Source organism: Salmo trutta, chromosome 3 (genome assembly GCF_901001165.1).
Source record: "Salmo trutta chromosome 3, fSalTru1.1, whole genome shotgun sequence".
Classification (NCBI taxonomy): Eukaryota; Metazoa; Chordata; class Actinopteri; order Salmoniformes; family Salmonidae; genus Salmo; species Salmo trutta.
Genome location: NC_042959.1, coordinates 14,202,325 through 14,221,333, shown reverse-complemented (window position 1 = coordinate 14,221,333; position 19,009 = coordinate 14,202,325). Strand labels below are relative to the sequence as shown.

Genomic DNA, 19,009 nt, shown 5'->3' with positions numbered 1-19,009 from the left:
TACTGCCCCTCTCTCCTCATCCCCTGCCTCCATCTCCTTCACTCCTTCAGACTCTACTGCCCCTCTCTCCTCATCTACGTGTTTCCCTCCATCATGCAGTGTGGCCTCACGTCCCGAGGTGATAATGTCACTGATGTCACTGATTTGCTTTAGCTCTCCAGGGGAGGAGATAACTTCCTGTCCTCCTCTCTGCTTCTTTCTTTTCCTTCTCTTCGCTTTTCTTTCAGCCTGTTCTTCACAAGTCGCTGGTAGTGTTGTGTTACTGACAGAACTAGTTTCTCGGTCTGTGTTTGCCACATCTGGAAGTGTCAGTTTCAGCAGTTCGTTGTTCTGTTTTAGAGACTGCAACTCTACAGCCAAACCCTCTCCTCCGCTATCTTGTCTCTCCTGTTCACTGGTGTCTTCAGGCCTGTTGATAGGACCAGAAACTTTCTCCAGCTCTGCAGTAAGACATGTGTTCTCAGTCCGGGTTACACTCGGGTCTCTCTGGAATAGCTGGAACTCCTTGGTTGAATGTTGTTCTTCACTACGGATGTGTTTCATCTCAGAACTCTCAGACGGTTCCATCTGCCCTTTGGAACATGCTATAGTTAAACTGTCAGATTTGAATTTCTCTTTGTTTCTCGTTTCTTCACTCCTGCCTGGCTGGGCAGAAACCTTATAATCCACCATCTTCTCTGTATTATGTTCAGCAGGATGGCTGCCCAGAGTGGTACTGCTATCTGTTACATCATGCCATTCAGTGACACAGTTTTTCTGTGGAGTGGTCAGCTGACCTCCCTCATCACAAAGTGTAGAGGAAGCCTGGGTAGTGTTCAGTGGTTTCATTGTTATGTCTGTAGTCTCTTCTATCCCAGAGGCAGACTCATTCTGAGCGCTGTGTGTGATCTGATGTATATCTGTGTAATGGTCAGCCTGCTGAGGGGTTCTAGTTACCCTACTGTCCTTTATCTCCTCCTCTACCTCCTGTCTCTCTTCCTCCCGTCTCTCTCTCTCATCCTCCCTTCTCTCTTTCTTCATCTCCGGTCTCTCCCTCTCCTGTCTGAGCATGGCCAGTTCATCTCTGCAGCGCTGCAGTTCCTTTCCCTGCCTGAGAAGTCCGCCCTCCTTCTCCTGCAGCTCTGCCAGCAGGTCCTGGATGTGTCTGCTCTGGTGGTCGAAGGCCAGGGTCAGCTGCTGGGTCTGCCTGGTCACCTGGCTCTGTAAAGCCTCCAGCTTGGCCTGGGAGTGTATGGCTCGCCCAGCCTCCCTGGCACTCTCCTCCCGTAGACGCTCCACCTCCTGGGCTAGCTCTGAGGCAGAGAAGCCTGCGCTCTGGAGCGCCAGTGGGGTTTTCTCCATGTCTGAGGGAGATACACCTCTCAGAGTGTCTTTATTGGTCTCTCCCTGGTCTGAAGAAGATATCCTTTTCTCGGCTTCCACAGTGGTTTCACCCAGCTCAGAGGCAGACATACCCCTCTGAGCCTCCACAATGGTCTCTCCCTCACCAATAGGTCTGGAGAGTTCTGGCGCTTTGTTCAGAGTTCCTTCTTCCCGGATCAGATCAGCTGTTGTTGCCTGCGAGACAACAGTGGTGGACTCACACAGGAGATGGTGCTGGTCTGGCGATGGTAGTAGCTTGTTGTCAGGGACAACAGTGTTGTTGTTGGAGTTAGAGGGGATGTCACGGTGCATGGTGAGATATGTCAGAGGGGTGTTTTTATCTACCATGTTCTTCCTTTCAAGACCTCCACGGTTCTTCAGCTCCTCCAACTCTGCCTGGAGCTCCTCCAGCTTCACAGTAAGTTCAATCGTTCCTTCGATCCCTTTGTTTTTCAATCTCTTCCTCTCCTCCTCCTTTTCCCTTTCTCTCTCCTCCTGTTCTATCAAGAGCTCAGTCTTCAACTCAACCAGCTGCTTCTTTAGCTGGAGATTCAACAGCATGCTTTCAGACTCCCGGTCCTCTCTCTCCCTCCCTTTCCTTTCCTCCACTCTCTCCCTGTCCTCTGCATCTCTCCTGACCTTTATCTCAAGTTCAGCCAGTGCCTCCTTCAACCTCCCCATCTCGGCCCTCTCCTCCTCCTCCTCCTCCGTCTCTCTGGAGGTCTTGGCTTGGGAGGCGTGTTTGCGGCTGAGCTGCTTGAGCTTGGTCCTGGCCTCGGCCTCTGCTCTGCGCTGGGTCTCCAGATCCTCCAGTCTCCTTTGTAACTCATCCTTAACGTCCTTTAGCTCTGAACGCAGCTCTCTGTTCTCCCTCTGTAGGTCTCCCTCAGCCTTAGTGGTCTGGGCTCGGGGTTTGGAGTGGCTGGACAGGGTCTCGCTCTCGTAGTCTGTGTCGGAGCTAGCGGAGCTGGTGAGGTGGGGACTGTGGTCTGTTGGAGAAAGAGAGCTCGGTGTGTTGAGTGTGTTTTTGTCCTTGGTGGATGCTTCCTTTCCAGGGATGCAGCCATCTACTACGGAATCTGCCTCGTCTTTTCTCTCCTCCCCCCTCCCTCCTGCCCGCTGTCGTTTTTCAGAGTCTGTGGATCCAAACGCAGTGATGTGTTCTGAGTCAATGCCCTCTCCAGGTTCTCTCTCTGTGGGGTACTTTGCTCTCCGTTCCTCATTCCCTCTCTCCTCTCCCTCCTTCGCTCGCTCCTCTTTGGCAGGTCTGTTGGTCTGAGCCGAGGGTGTGTGTGGGGCGTGGCGGCCATGTCGTGGTGGTGAGACTGGGGAAAAGTTCTGTCCTGCAGGGCTAAACGGAACTGGAGTCATTGGAGCAGCAGAGGGCTGGACTGTCTTCTGGTCTAGAAAGGGGAATAGGGAAAGAAACAAGGGAGAAAAATATAAACTAAATGACTTATTATCATTCAAACTGGCATGTTAATTCAGCAAAATGTTACCAGAGAGAATCATTTGGATAATCAACCAAATATCATGAGTCAGGGTGTAATACCGCTGAAGGTCAGCAGGTGGCAGCAGTAACAAGGCTAGCTTGTGCAGCTTAAAGGAAGTTAGTGAGGGGAAAAAAGTATTCTGAAAGTCACGAACAGTTTGGTGTAGGATTTCACTCTTTTGTTAACTCAAACTCAAATTTCTTAACCTTAAGAAGACAACAGCATTGTCTATTGTCTCTTTTCATAAAGGGTAAACACCCCATTATCAACAACAGCTCTCTCCTCCTCCTCCTCCCTCCTCACCTTCTAGTTCTTTGAGGTGTCGGAGGGCCTCAGCCAGATCCTCAGCCAGATTCTTCACCTCCTCCTCCAGTCCCCTCTCTCTCCTCCTGTTCTGCTCCAGAGTTACATTCAACCCCTCCCTCTCACGCACCGTCTCCTATCGGAAAGCAACACATTCACATGCATACAGTCAATAACTATGTAATAACTATGCAATATCAACTATATAAACTTTTAATAACCACATATTCTTTCTGTAACAGAACCCAATTCTGTAGCAATAACATATTGACTTAAACAGATACTGCTAAATGATTCAGTGACTTCATAACGCGGCCACTGCTTAGTTCATGCATAATAGATTGACATGTCTAGACTAAGGACACAACAGTCTGTTCATAATTTGGTGTGTGTATACCGTTAGTTTGGTTTGTGTTTGGGCCTCTTTCTTCTGGCTCTCCTTCAATTCCCCCTCAGTCCATTTGACTTTCTCTTTCAGAGCGTCTACATCCCTCTCCAACGCCTGCTTCTGAAGGGACACCTGGGACAGACATGAGGGACAGGAATATTACTCCATCATGGAGGAAGGAAGTAATCACTAAGGAAAAGGTGGGGACTGGGAAAGGCTATGAGAAGATCACATATAAAAGGTAGTAGAAATAGGAACTCTTGAGGAAAGGGCAGGAGGCCAGCGGAGAGGAAACAATGGAAGGACGGGTAGGAGAGGAGAGGAGCTGGGAAAAGACAGGATCACGTCCTGTCCGCCTAAAGGACAGGTCGTGTCCTGTCCGCCTAAAGGACAGGTCGGGTCGTGTCCCCCTAAAGGACAGGTCGGGTCGTGTCCCCCTAAAGGACAGGTCGGGTCGTGTCCCCCTAAAGGACAGGTCGGGTCGTGTCCCCCTAAAGGACCGGTCGCGTCGTGTCCGTCTAAAGGACCGGTCGCGTCGTGTCCGTCTAAAGGACAGGTCGGGTCGTGTCCGTCTAAAGGACAGGTCGGGTCGTGTCCGCCTAAAGGACAGGTCGTGTCCTGTCCGCCTAAAGGACAGGTCGGGTCGTGTCCGCCTAAAGGACCGGTCGGGTCGTGTCCCCCTAAAGGACCGGTCGGGTCGTGTCCCCCTAAAGGACCGGTCGCGTCGTGTCCGTCTAAAGGACCGGTCGCGTCGTGTCCGTCTAAAGGACCGGTCGCGTCGTGTCCGCCTAAAGGACCGGTCGCGTCGTGTCCGCCTAAAGGACCGGTCGCGTCGTGTCCGCCTAAAGGACAGGTCGGGTCGTGTCCGCCTAAAGGACAGGTCGGGTCGTGTCCGCCTAAAGGACCGGTCGGGTCGTGTCCGCCTAAAGGACCGGTCGGGTCGTGTCCGCCTAAAGGACCGGTCGCGTCGTGTCCGCCTAAAGGACCGGTCGCGTCGTGTCCGTCTAAAGGACCGTCGCGTCGTGTCCGTCTAAAGGACCGGTCGGGTCGTGTCCGCCTAAAGGACCGGTCGGGTCGTGTCCGCCTAAAGGACCGGTCGGGTCGTGTCCGTCTAAAGGACCGGTCGCGTCGTGTCCGTCTAAAGGACCGGTCGCGTCGTGTCCGTCTAAAGGACCGGTCGCGTCGTGTCCGTCTAAAGGACCGGTCGCGTCGTGTCCGTCTAAAGGACCGGTCGCGTCGTGTCCGTCTAAAGGACCGGTCGCGTCGTGTCCGTCTAAAGGACCGGTCGCGTCGTGTCCGTCTAAAGGACCGGTCGCGTCGTGTCCGTCTAAAGGACCGGTCGCGTCGTGTCCGTCTAAAGGACCGGTCGCGTCGTGTCCGTCTAAAGGACCGGTCGCGTCGTGTCCGTCTAAAGGACCGGTCGCGTCGTGTCCGTCTAAAGGACCGGTCGGGTCGTGTCCGTCTAAAGGACCGGTCGGGTCGTGTCCGTCTAAAGGACAGGTCGGGTCGTGTCCGTCTAAAGGACCGGTCGGGTTGTGTCCGTCTAAAGGACCGGTCGCGTCGTGTCCGCCTAAAGGACAGGTCGTGTCGTGTCCGTCTAAAGGACAGGTCGTGTCGTGTCCGTCTAAAGGACAGCCACACAAAGTGCAGTAAGCTACACACCAGGCAGAGAGATGGGGAAACTATCAAATCCATCAGATACATAGCAAACTACATGTAAACATGATCAAATGTTTCTTGCTTACATGATGTAACACTCAAAACATTGGATACACTTCCATGCCATGGATAAAAACAACTAATGAATACCCCTACAAATTGATCAACCAATTTGAGGTTTATCAATTTGTGCAATGTCATTGTTGTGGAATTCACTGGTCTGGAATACACATGCTTATATTCCCCATGCTCAGACAAAGCCCTACAACCATTGGTCCGTTTAACTCGCATAACCACTTTAAAAGCAACACGTGAGCAGATTAAAAAGCTTATCAATAATTCAATATTATGTCAATCTGATTTGAGGCAGCTAGCTAAACCATATGAACTGTAGCTCTATTGTGTTCAGTGTGGATTGGAGAGTGAGGAAGAGAATGGTTGTGTCCCCAAATGGCACCCTATTCCCCATCTATGTGCCCTGGTTAAAAGAAGTGCACTATTAAGGGGAATAGGGTGCCATTTGGGACGTAAACAATGAATTCCGTATCAGATTGAACTAGATTAGATACATTACTGCGGTCAGGCCTGCCTTTACTAGACTGTGGTGACTGACAGAAGGAACTGAAAGTGATTTATTGTTCATCATTCATGAACTGGAGCTTGAAAAGCTAAACATGTGTAGAGGTGGGGATGGGAAATATTCTCAGTAAGTATTAAGTAGCACCTGTGAGCCTGGAATAACCAGCATCTCTTTTACTGTAACGTGCAACCATTTTGAAATGCACACCAATAACATCACACCATTCATGCACCTCCACATGCACGTCCAGCCTCTAGTGGAAGTAACTCTCATGCCTCCACCCACTCCCACCAACCCTCCTTGGATGAGAATGATGAATACGTCAAGGCGAGTTATGTTTCCCAGAAGACAACAGCACATCAAGTCAAAGGTTCTGAACAGTCAGTCAGACCAGTATTACCTTCCCCGCTCAACACTCCACTGGGACAAACCAAGAGGGGAGGAAAATACACCGAGAGAGACAGAGACAGAGACAGAAGAGAGGAAGCAAAAAAAGAAAACAAGCAAGGTCAAGAAAGAAGAGAAACATTAGTTCATTGACCTTGAGAGCAGCACATAGCTGAACTCCATTGTGAGAGAGAGAAACAGAGAGAGCGAGCAAGAGAACAAGAGGCAAGAAAGTAGAACAAAGAGTTCAGACAAGACATTTTGAAACCCAGAGATGAAAACAGTGAAATAAAGACTGTGTGTACCTTCTCAGACTGGACCTGTAGTGTGTTGTGTAGTGTTCTGGCCTGCTGGACCTCCTGGTTCAGTTTGTTAACATCCAGCTGGTGCTGTTTCTCCACAGACTGACACTCTTTCTGCAGCTCCAACAAGTCCTGCAATACATCCAACATCATGGGCATCATCAGTAGAGTAGACAGGATCCCGAACTCGGTCCCAAATGGCACCCTATTCTCTACTATGTAGTGCACTACCCTATGGGCTCGGGTCAAAAGTAGTGCTCTACATAGGGAATAGAGAGCCATTTGGGACACAAGCCTGGATAATGTTTTAATAACCGGATGCTTTGACACTTTGAACTCACAATACACGCACGAAATAGACACTAGACTTTTCCCCACATCACCTTCCACACGTCACACCTGGGTGTGTAGCTGCAGGGGCGTATGAGACCCTCAGACGCACACACAGCCTCTCTCCCCTCTCCTCACCCTCTGGTGTTGCTTGTCCAGGTCTCTGGTGCGTTGCTGGTGCTGCAGACGGCTGCTCTCAGTGTTCTGTCTCTGACACTTCAGTTCCTCCTGCAGCTGCTTCACACGCTGCTCCAACGACTGGGCCTGGAGAGGAGACACAGTAAAACAATGTGACAGGTATGACTGTGTCGCTCTGCCTTGCCAGTCACACTCTTAAGTGCAGTCTGTGTTTGGCAGTCACTCACGTCTTTGTGTTTCATACAGTGTGTGCATCCGTACCCGATCGCTCTCCTGTGAGATGCGCGTGTGAGCGAGGCTCAGTTCGTCCTTGGCCCTCTGTAGACTTTGTTCTCTGGTGGTCAAGTCTTTCCTGGCGTTGGCTAGAGCATCCTGGGTCTGTCTGAACCGCTCACACTCAGCCTTCAGCTCCCCTTGTAGGCCACGCATACGCCCCTGCAGCTCTGCTACACACCCCGACACTGGGAGAGATGGAGAGAGAACGTTCCCCGTTTGCTTTGGCATTTAGGCAATGTGACTGTGCCTTTCTTACACATTTCATGTCAACAAAGGGTTGTGAATTACTATAAGTTGAGAGGGTGTTCGGGATTCATAGTCAATACGTAGTGTTCTGCTGTAACATGTTGAGAATGTAAACAGGGAAGTGATTGATTTATCAGATAGCTGTCAGATTGACTGTGAGAACGACTAACACACGGATTAACACTGTAGCGACTATTGATTATTGTGAAAGTAGGACGATCCACCCAGAATGACTAATGTCTCTGTTTCCACAATGCCCTTTACTCTAGTTTTGAGTTCCACAATTTCAACAGATTCTAATTCATGTGAAATCCATTTTGAGCTCATTTCAAAGTACATTTGAGCAGTCTTGTCTCCTCTGTTGAGGAACACAGTGTCTGTACTGAAAGGCTAGTAATTCAATGTGTCTAGAGCCATACAGGATGACACAAAGCCCATTACTGCAGCCAGCGTCTACCGACCAGCATGGAAAACAATGGGGGGGGATTCAGGCTAAACACACTGATGTCTCTGATTACACACTGTCTGACTCACACCTAAAGTAAACATTGCCTCTCTCTCTCTGCCCCTCCTACTGTCCAAGGAAGCTAGCAGTTTTTACTGATTTAATTTTAACTGCATCCTTCCTGCTCCAACCAGCACTCGAAAAACAAATACAGCCCATATATAATTGGCCGACTAATGGAAAACAAATACAACCCATATATTATTGGCCATCTAATGGAAAACAAATACAACCCATATATTATTGGCCGTCTAATGGGAAACAAATACAACCCATATATTATTGGCCGTCTAATGGGAAACAAATACAACCCATATATTATTGGCCGTCTAATGGAAAACAAATACAACCCATATATCATTGGCCGTCTAATGGGAAACAAATACAACCCATATATTATTGGCCGTCTAATGGAAAACAAATACAACCCATGTACAGTTGAAGTCGGAAGTTTACATACACTTAGGTTGGAATCATTAAAACTCGTTTTTCAACCACTCCACAAATTTCTTGTTAACAAACTATAGTTTTGGCAAGTCGGTTAGGACATCTATTTTGTGCATGACACAAGTAATTTTTCCAACAATTATTTACAGATTATTTCACTTATAATTCAATGCATCACAATTCCAGTGGGTCAGAAGTTTACATACACTAAGTTGACTGTGCCTTTAAACAGCTTGGAGAATTCCAGAAAATGATGTCATGGCTTTAGAAGCTTCTGATAGGCTAATTGACATAATTTGAGTCAATTGGAGGTGTACCTGTGTTTGTATTTCAAGGCCTACCTTCAAACTCAGTGCCTCTTTGCTTTACATCATGGGAAAATCTAAATAAATCAGCCAAGACCTCAGAAAAAAAATTGTAGACCTCCACAAGTCTGGTTCATCCTTGGGAGCAATTTCCAAACGCCTGAAGGTACCATGTTCATCTGTACAAACAATAGTACGCAAGTATAAACACCATGGGACCACACAGCTGTCATACCGCTCAGGAAGGAGACGCGTTCTGTCTCCTAGAGATGAACGTACTTTGGTGCGAAAAGTGCAACAGCAAAGGACCTTGTGAAGATGCTGGAGGAAACAGGTACAAAAGTATCTACATCCACAGTAAAATGAGTCCTATATCGACATAACCTGAAAGGGCACTCAGCAAGGAAGAAGCCACTGCTCCAAAACCACCATAAAAAAGCCAGACTATGGTTTGCAACTGCACATGGGGACAAAGATCGTACTTTTTGGAGAAATCTCCTCTGGTCTGATGAAACAAAAATAGAACTGTTTGGCCATAATGACCATCGTTATGTTTGGAGGAAAAATGGGGACGCTTGCAAGCCGAAGAACACCATCCCAACCGCGAAGCACGGGGGTGGCAGCATCATGTTGTGGGGTGCTTTGCTGCAGGAGGGACTGGTGCACTTCACAAAATAGATGACATCATGAGGGAGGAAAATTATGTGGATTGGTTGAAGCAACATCTCAAGACCTCAGTCAGGAAGTTAATGCTTGGTCGCAAATGGGTTTTCCAAATGGACAGTGGCCCCAAGCATTCTTCCAAAGTTGTGGCAAAATGGCTTAAGGACAACAAAGTCAAGGTATTGGAGTGGCCATCACAAAGCCCTGACCTCAATCCAATAGAACATTTGTGAGCAGAACTGAAAAAGCGTGTGCGAGCAAGGAGGCCTACAAACCTGACTCAGTTACACCAGCTCTGTCAAGAGGAATGGGCCAAAATTCACCCAACTTATTGTGGGAAGCTTGTGGAAGGTTGCCTGAAACATTTGACCCAAGTTAAACAATTTAAAGGCAATGCTACCAAATACTAATTGAGTGTATGTAAACTTCTGACCCACTGGGAATGTGATGAAATAAATCACTCTACTATTATTCTGACATTTCACATTCTTAAAATAAAGTGGTGATCCTAACTGACCTAAGACATGGAATTTTTACTAGGATTAAATGTCAGTAACTGTGAAAAACTGCTTTTAAATGTATTTGGCTAAGGTGTATGTAAACTTCCGACTTCAACTGTATTATTGGCCTACTAATGGGAAAACAAATTCTCTGATTCTTGGAAATACTAGAGATGAGACCAGACACATCAGAATTGATCAAATATGGTCTCTAGTGCTGAGCAATTAGTGCTTTTTGAATTCGGTACCGTTTCGGTTGAGTTATGTATGTATGTATGTATGTATGTATGTATGTATGTATGTATGTATGTATGTATGTATGTATGTATGTATGTATGTATATGTATACACATATACATACATTCATACATACATACATGCATACTACCGTTCAAAAGTTTGGGGTCACTTATGTAACAGTGTAGGTTCCGTCCCTCTCTTCGCCCCAACCCGGGCTCGAACCAGGGACCCTTGCACACATCAACAACTGACACCCAGCGAAGCATCGTTACCCATCGCGCCACAAGAGCCATGAAACCCTACTTCAGGTCTCAGAGCGAGTGACGTCACCGATTGAAACACTATTAGCGCGAATCACCGCTAACTAACTAGCCATTTCACATCGGTTACACTCACCCCCCTTTTTGACCTCCTCCTTTTCCGCAGCAACCAATGATCCGGGTCACGGCACCAATGTAACAGTGTAGGTTCCGTCCCTCTCTTCGCCCCAACCCGGGCTCGAACCAGGGACCCTTGCACACATCAACAACTGACACCCCACGAAGCATCGTTACCCATCGCGCCACAAAAGCCGCGGCCCTTGCGACGCAAGGGGAAACCCTACTTCAAGTCTCAGAGCGAGTGACGTCACTGATTGAAACGCTATTAGCGCGCACCACCGCTAACTAACTAGCCATTTCACATCGGTTACACTTAGAAATGTCCTTGTAAATTACTATTGTAGCTGGAAAGGTTAGATTTTTTATGGAATATGTACATTGGCGTAAAGAGGCCCATTATCAGCAACCATCACTCCTGTGTTCCAATGGCACGTTATGTTAGCTAATCCAAGTTTATCATAGTTAAATGGTACCCGCAAAAAAAAAGTCTCAACGTCAACAGTGAAGAGGCGACTCCGGGATGCTGGCCTTCTAGGCAGAGTTCCTCTGTCCAGTGTATGTGTTCTTTTGCCCATCTGAATCTTTTATTGGCCAGTCTGAGATATGCCTAGAAGGCCAGCATCCCGGAGTCGCCTCTTCACTGTTGACGTTGAGACTGGTGTTTTGCGGGTACTATTTAATGAAGCTGCCAGTTGAGGACTTGTGAGGCGTTTGTTTCTCAAACTAGACAATCTAATGTACTTGTCCTCTTGCTCAGTTGTGCACCGGGGCCTTCCACTCCTCTTTCTATTCTGGTTAGAGCCAGTTTGCGCTGTTCTGTGAAGGGAATAGTATACAGCGCTGTACGAGATCATCAGTTTCTTGGCAATTTCTCACATGGAATAGCCTTCATTTGTCATAACAAGAATAGACTGACGAGTTTCAGAAGAAAGTTATTTGTTTCTGGCCATTTTGAGGCTGTAATCGAACCCACAAATGCTGATAATCAACTTGTCTAAAGGCCAGTTGTATTGCTTCTTTAATAAGAACAGTTTTTCAGCTGTGCTAACATAATTGCAAAAGGGTTTTATAATGATCAATTAGCCTTTTAAAATGATAAATTTGGATTAGCTAACACAACGCACCATTGGAAAACAGGAGTGATGGTTGCTGATAATGGGCCTCTGTACGCCTATGTAGATATTCATTGTTTGTTTTTTTATCAGTCGTTTCCAGCTACAATAGTCATTTACAACATTAACAATGTCTACACTGTATTTCTGATCAATTTGATGTTATTTTAAATGGACAAAAATCTTTCTTTCAAAAACAAGGACATTTCTAAGTGAGCCCAAACTTTTGAACGGTTGTGTATCTTTTTCTTTTTACCACCATTTCAGAAGTTCTTCAAAGTAAATAAGGCATACTTTTATGACTGCTGAATAACAACTAGAAATCACTTAGATCATGTATTTTCAGCTAGATACCTCAAAGAAACTGCTATACCTGTCGATCGCACATTTTTCCATCTCTTCTCGTAGCAGCTGTAAACGAAACACAGACCGGACAAGTAGGCGCGACACGGATGATGGTCATTGTAGTTAATTACCACGTTTCCTGCACTAAACTATGTAAAACAGTGGTATTTTAACTTTTTCAGCATGGACACCATTTAACCCCAAGAATTTCTTCTTCCTAAATCTAACGACAACATTCAAATCTGAATTTCGATTTTTACATCAACAAACTTAAATCTATTGCATTTTTATCTCATCAAAATGAAAAGAAACCAATAAATACATTTACACAATAAAATTGCATCTTTCAAATTAGCTTTCTCAAAAACGTGTGTATATTGTCCCATACAATAATCTGTACTAGTACATTTTGTTCCCCGTTATTATTGTTGTACAGTTTGACGACTCCACTGCAGTGCACTCGGAAAGGACTCAGACGCCTTGACTTTTTCCACATTTTGTTACGTTACAGCCTTTCTCTAAAATGGATTATATAAAACATTTCCTCAATCGACACAATACCCCATAATGACAAAGCACAAACAGGTTTTTAGAAAAAAAAAGAAGTTAAAACAGAAATACCTTATTTACATAAGTACTCAAACCATTGCTATAATACTAGACATTGAGCTCTGGTGCATCCTGTTTCCATTGATCATCCTTGAGATGTTTCTACAACTTGATTGGAGTCCACCTGGGGTAAATTCAATTGATTGGACATGATTTGGAAAAGAACACACCTGTCTATATAAGGTCCCACAGTTGACAGTGTATGTCAGAACAAAAACCAAGCCACGAGGGCAAAGGAATTGTCTGCAGAGCTCCGAGACAGGATTGTGTCGAGGCACAGATCTGGGGAAGGGTAAAAAAAATAATAATCTGCAGCTTTGAAGGTCCAGTGACGCACGGTATCATGCTGTGGGGATGTTTTGCAGGGACTGGCAGACTAGTCAGGATTGAGGGAAAGATGAACAGAGCAAAGTACAGAGATATCCTTGATGAAAACCTGCTCCAGAGCGTTCAGTAACTCAGACTGGGGCGAAGGTTCACCTTCCAAAAGGACAACGACCCTTAGCACACAGCCAGGACAATGCAGGAGTGGCTTTGGGACAAGTCTCTGAATGTCCTTGAGAGGCCCAGCCAGAGCCCAGACTTGAACCAGATCAAACATCTCTGGAGAAACCTGAAAATAGCTGTGCAGCGACACTTCCCATCCAACCTGACAGAGTTTGAGAGGATCTGCAGAGAAGAATGTGAGTAACTCCCCAAATACCCAAGAAGCCTCAAGGCTTACAATCACTACCAGAGGTGCTTCAACAAAGTACTGCGTAAAGGGTCTGAATACTTGCTTTGTCATTATGGGGTATTGTGTGTAGATTGATGAGGAAAAAATACAATTTAATACATTTTTGAATAAGGCTGTAATGTAACAAAATGTGGAAAAAGTAAAGTGGTTTGAATACTTTCCGAATGCACTTTACATCGCAGAGTTTGGACTTGATCTGATTTATTTCTAGAGAAACTGCACATTGAGCTAACAGATAAAAACAAATAGAATTCAAATAATTGAACCCACATCGGTCAATTAGTTACATAATTTATATTTTTTTCAATCAAAATGTTAGTGAATCGCTCAGCACTACTGGCGTATGATCAACCTGAACTGTTGTGACACTATGATAAACCAAGGTGTTTGGAGTGGAGTTTGACATCAGAGCACATCAATGATCTGTCAACAAGTGATAACACAGAGTGGTGTGGTGACAAAGTGACACATACTGTCTGTCTCTCTGCTGAGGTCCTTCACCATCCCACAATCCCCAGCTTCCTGGCCTCGTCTGATGACATCACTGGAGGAGGGGGGAGGAGGAGGAGCGGGTCGTCCCCTGGTGGAAGGCTTTGGGTCTTCTCGTTCCCACGGAAACACAGCTGAGGGAGTGGAGGAGTCTGATTGGTGCGACAGGCGCCGGTGGGGCGTGCCCTTGGCTTGTTGTTGTGGGAACATAGGCGTGGGTGAGAATCCAGGTTCAGAGAATTTGAGCTGTTGCTGAAAGTGGGAAGAAAAAAAATAGGGAGGGATGAAAACAAGTGCAGATACAGCACTGGGTTATAGCACTGTGAACCCATATGGTATGATGACAGGGAATACAGCGTGTTCAGAACATGTGTGGCTGAGAAGGACTCAGTTTTAGGTATTGAACTCACTCTGCTGTGTGGTGCTTTATTGTCCCCCTCGCCTCTGTGTCCCTGCCTTTCCTCCTGTCTCCCACCTACAGGGATACAACACCCATAGTTCAGTTACTCAGCAACACTCAGACTCAGCTAAGAAAGAGCTCTCCTGTCTTCCACAGCCTGAGACCAGGACCAAAGGGAGAGAAGACTAGGAGTGGCATGGGAGAAAATAGAAGGAAAATACTAAGAGAGAGCAGGAGGACATCAAGAGAGTGAGTAGAGTGCTGTACCATTGTGGTCCCATGGTGATGTCATACTCCAGCATGGGGTGGAAAACAACATGGAATCTCCAGAGCTGTTAGTGTTCTGTAACTTCTCTAGCTCTGCCTCCAACCTGCAAGAGAGAGAGAGAACATGGGAAACAAAGGACAGAAATATGTTTTAAAGCCAACCTTTGAACTGCACACACACACCCTCCTGTGCATATAAACATAATAAAAAAATGTATGCCACTCAGCAGTTCTTAATCTCAAACATTCCAAGACATGTTCCACTTCCCTACACACGTTAATTCAACACACACGTAGCTGCTGCTACTAACCGTTTGACCTCCTTTTCCAGGGTGTGTGTGAGGGTTCGTGCCGAGCCCAGCTGTCCCTCCAGTGAACACACCTGGGCCTGTTTCACTTGGAGATCCTGAGAGAGACGCTCCCGCGCACCCGCACCTGCCTGCACCTCCTCCCGAGCCCCCTGTAACTCCCTCTGTACACACTGCAGCTCCCCGCGCACCTCCTCATACTGAAGAGGAGAGAGAAGGGCAGACAGAGGATAGATAACTCAATAATACCAGGAAATAAGCATTTAAAGAATACCAAGAAAAACTCTTTACTTACTGACATTCAAGTAGTATACAGACACTAGTTTGGGTGCCAGTCTGTTTCTACTTTTACCATCTTGGCATGACAACAACATAGCAATTGGATAAAAGCAACAACAGACTGGTGTTTAGGCTACTAACGACAAACATGACTAAAGCAAAACGGTTTTCACAGCTTAAGGAAAATGAGAGGAGAAGCATGTTAAATTAGTATTAAACCAGCTGAGCAAAGTGCTGCATTGCTATTGTTCTTCTTACAGCTCAATCTCTTATCTATCTCTACTGTAATCATCACCTAACTCAGGTGACAACTTTTCTCTGCCTAACCTTGACTTGTTCGTACAGTACCTTGACAGTCTGTTTGTTTAGGGAGGTCTGTGTGCTGTCCAGCTGCAGCTGTTTCTGCTGTCTCTCTCTGTTCAGCCTCTCTTGCTGGACCTGCAGCTCCTTGACCTTCTGCAGGGCCCGGCCAGACAGGCCCACCGTCCAGTCCTCCTCTGCCCAGCTCATCCCCTCCCGATCAGGGTAGATCTCTCAGACACCAGGGTTGGTACACTGGAGAACCAGCCTGGTAAGACCAATACGCCCCAGGAAGTTAAGTCTGGAATAGAAACACACAGTGACTTCAAAATGTAATAAAGTAGAAGAAAAATACGAAGTAGATGAAGATGAAACAAATAAGAACAAGAAGAAAAATAAAGTGTGTGTAGGTGTGTCTCAGTCTGAACATGCTTCAGTCTATCATGAAGCTTGCCTTAGTTTGAACCGTGTAACCAAGGCTAGATCTCCTTTTTACAGTAGAGCTGTGGGGACTGGGGAGTGTGACTCAGTGTTTTCCTAGGAGACAGAGCTTGCCACTTTCCACCAGCACATCAACACAGACCTCCTCCTTCAGGGATAGGCCACTTTTCAGGAAGCATGATTCAAATACATCTTATTTGAATGTTTAGTCTTATATTTGTTTGTCTACACAACACATTTCCTGTAACACTGTGCGCATGTTTTCACTTTTGCAATAGCCTATGGGTTTGCCAGCTCCTCTGCTTTATAGCCATGACAATAACACAAACACAGAGGCAATGAGATACACAGACGGTTTGAGCCGAGGAATGAAGAAAATCCTGATTGAAGATCATGATCTAACCGAACCCATCATGGCTCAATCAAGTCCCTCCATGCAAAGGCGTGTAGCTATGCACCCTGCGCCTCAGGCTACAAACGGATAGTCTGCGTCCCAATGGCATCCTATTCCCCATGTAGTGCAATACTTTTGACCAGGGGGCCCAAAACTACTAGACTATATAGGGAATAGGATGCCATTTGGGACACAGACAGAGAGAGACAGAGAGCAGGAGGCAGGTCCTTGAAGAGAGAGGAGAATTTCCTGGTTGCCATTGCTCAATGTTATGTCATTGTTTACGTACAGTTTCTGTCTGTAAAAAATGAGTCAATGAAACGCCAAATAAATAAAGGATGCTGGTTTGAACTGAACTGACAGCAGCTCAGACAGTATGTTTATTTAACTAGGCAAGTCAGTTAATCCTACACAATGATGACATGACAGTCACCTGCAGTGACAGTGATAGCGTTGAGAATGGCAATGTATGGCTGGCACTGCAATACTATTGTTTCAGTCTCTCTATCTAGTGTGACAACAATCACATTGTGGTTAGAACGTAAAGTTGGCCTGGTCGCATGCTGCTTTTAAACCTTCCTACATGCTAGGTAGAGGCCATAGTGCAATCACAGCTCATCGTTCTGAAAATATTCATAGTATTAAGCTACAGCTAATCATAGCAACAGAGTTGCTGAAACTGAAAGGACCATGATGTGGTCCTTCCTAGGAAGTACTGTTTGACAATAAATAATGATGTGCTTAGGAGACAGCTGTGGCAACGTTGGTCAAACCAGCAAGACAGACACATATTTAGAATCGGTCTCTTGCCAGGATTGTCACTCGTCTTCAACAACTTGGATGAAATCTGGAAAGTGGAGGAAGACAATATTGTTGTCTGTTTGATTCACTGAAAGAACACACCATGCAACACGCAATGGCATTGTTTTGAATATTCAAATAAGCTAGCTAGTTTTGAATCAACTTGTCTTTACTTTAGCTAGAAATGTAATCACAGCAGAGAGGAGTAAATACGGCTAGCCACCTAGACAGTATTGACAATTCTACACAGGCATTACTATGCAAGCAATGGAACTAACTAGTTAAATGAGCCAAACCAGACTAGCCGTTAGCCAGCTAGCCTCTAGCTCGCTATGATGACTTACCATTTATGTCGCAATCCTGTTTATATTGATGTGAAATCCAAATGCTCCAACGCGACAACTTCAGATTACACTTCGATTTGTTCCTTCACAGGTGGTGGAATACAAGTTTCATGTAAATATTTCAGCAGCCGCGTGTCTGATGATGGTTTCAAAATCTGTTAGCATTTCATTTCAACAACTGCATGCTAAAACCCGCGAGTCTCGTGCCGCCTGACAAGCCAACAAGAAAACGACTTGCGGTGAGAGGGGGGTCAGTGAGGTACGACCAGAGCACAGGGACTTAGGAAGGCCTCTTTGATGACACCTAGCGACGAAAAACGATTCTCTATGATTAAACTATTTTTAAAATGTATTTATTTAACCTTCACTTAACTAGGCAAGTCAGTTAAGGACAAATTCTTATTTACAATGACGGCCTACCAAAAGGCCTCCTGCGGGGACGGGGTTTAAAAATAAAAATATAGGACAAAAGATACATCAGGACACGAGAGACACCCCAACACTACATAAAGAGAGACCTAAGACAACATAGCATGGCAACACCACAGCATGGTAAAAACACCACATGACAACAACATGGTAGAAACCCGACATGGTAGCAGCACAAAACATGGTACAAACATTATTGGGCACAGACAACAGCACAAAGGCAAGGTAGAGACAACAATTCAATTCAAAGGGCTTTATTGGCATGGAAAACACATGTTTACATTGTCAAAGCAAGTGAAATAGATAATAAACAAATGTGAAATAAACAATCAGAAATGTACATTACACTCACAAAAGTTTCAAAGGAATAGAAATATTTCAAATGTAAATTACAGCTATGTACAGTGTTGTAATGATATGCAAAGAGTTAAGTACAAAACGGAAAATAAATAAACATAAATATGGGTTGTATTTACAATGGTGTTTGTTCTTCACTGGTTGCCCTTTGCAACAGGTCACAAATCTTGCTGCTGTGATGGCACACTGTGGTATTTCACAGAAATTTCAATAGAAATTTGATATTTTTTCAAATTCATTGTGGATCTGTGTAATCTGAGGGAAATATGTGTCTCTAATATGGTAATACATTTGGCAGGAAGTTAGGAAGTGCAGCTCAGTTTCCACCTCATTTTGTGGGCAGTCTTCTTTTGAGAGCCAGTTCTGCCTATGGCGGCCCTACGGCGGCCTCTCTCAATAGCAAGGCTATGCTCACTGAGTCTGTACATTTTTATTTATTTATTTAACCTAGCTTAATTTAGCTAGGCAAGTCAGTTAAGAACAAATTCTTATTTTCAATGACGGCCTAGGAACAGTTAGTCAGAGCTTTCCTTAATGTTGGGTCAGTCACAGTGGGCAGGTATTCTGCCACTGTGTACTCTTTGTTTTGGGCCAAATAGCATTCCAGTTTGCTCTGTTGGTTAATTTTTTCCAGTGTGTCAAGTAATTATATTTTAGTTTTCTCATGATTTGGTTGGGTCTTATTGTGTTGCTGTCCTGGAGCTCTCTGGGGCCTTGTGTTTGTGAACAGAGCCCCAGGACCAGCTGGCTTAGGGGACTCTTCTGTAGATGAATCTCTCTGTAGGTGATGGCTTTGTTGTTGAAGGTTTGGGAATCGCTTCCTTTTAGGTGGTTGTAGAATTTAACGCCTCTTTTCTGGAAGCTTCGCACAAAGTAGCCACAACTGTCAGTAAG

General features: G+C 45.6%; 1 protein-coding gene across 1 annotated transcript; it reads right to left on the bottom strand.

Annotated features, from left to right (window-relative positions):
- si:dkeyp-115e12.6 (centromere protein F) lies at nt 1-17,586 on the bottom strand (the record flags this gene model as incomplete). The annotated part of the gene is made up of 12 exons (XM_029724399.1): nt 17,330-17,586; nt 15,398-15,650; nt 14,774-14,970; nt 14,463-14,566; nt 14,206-14,270; nt 13,780-14,047; nt 7,204-7,403; nt 6,943-7,068; nt 6,478-6,606; nt 3,556-3,678; nt 3,159-3,294; nt 1-2,765 (listed from the first exon to the last, which is right to left on the bottom strand). Coding segments are annotated over exons 2-12 (4,275 nt in total), but the record flags the coding sequence as incomplete, so codon positions are not given.
- Between the last annotated feature and the right edge of the window lie 1,423 nt (nt 17,587-19,009).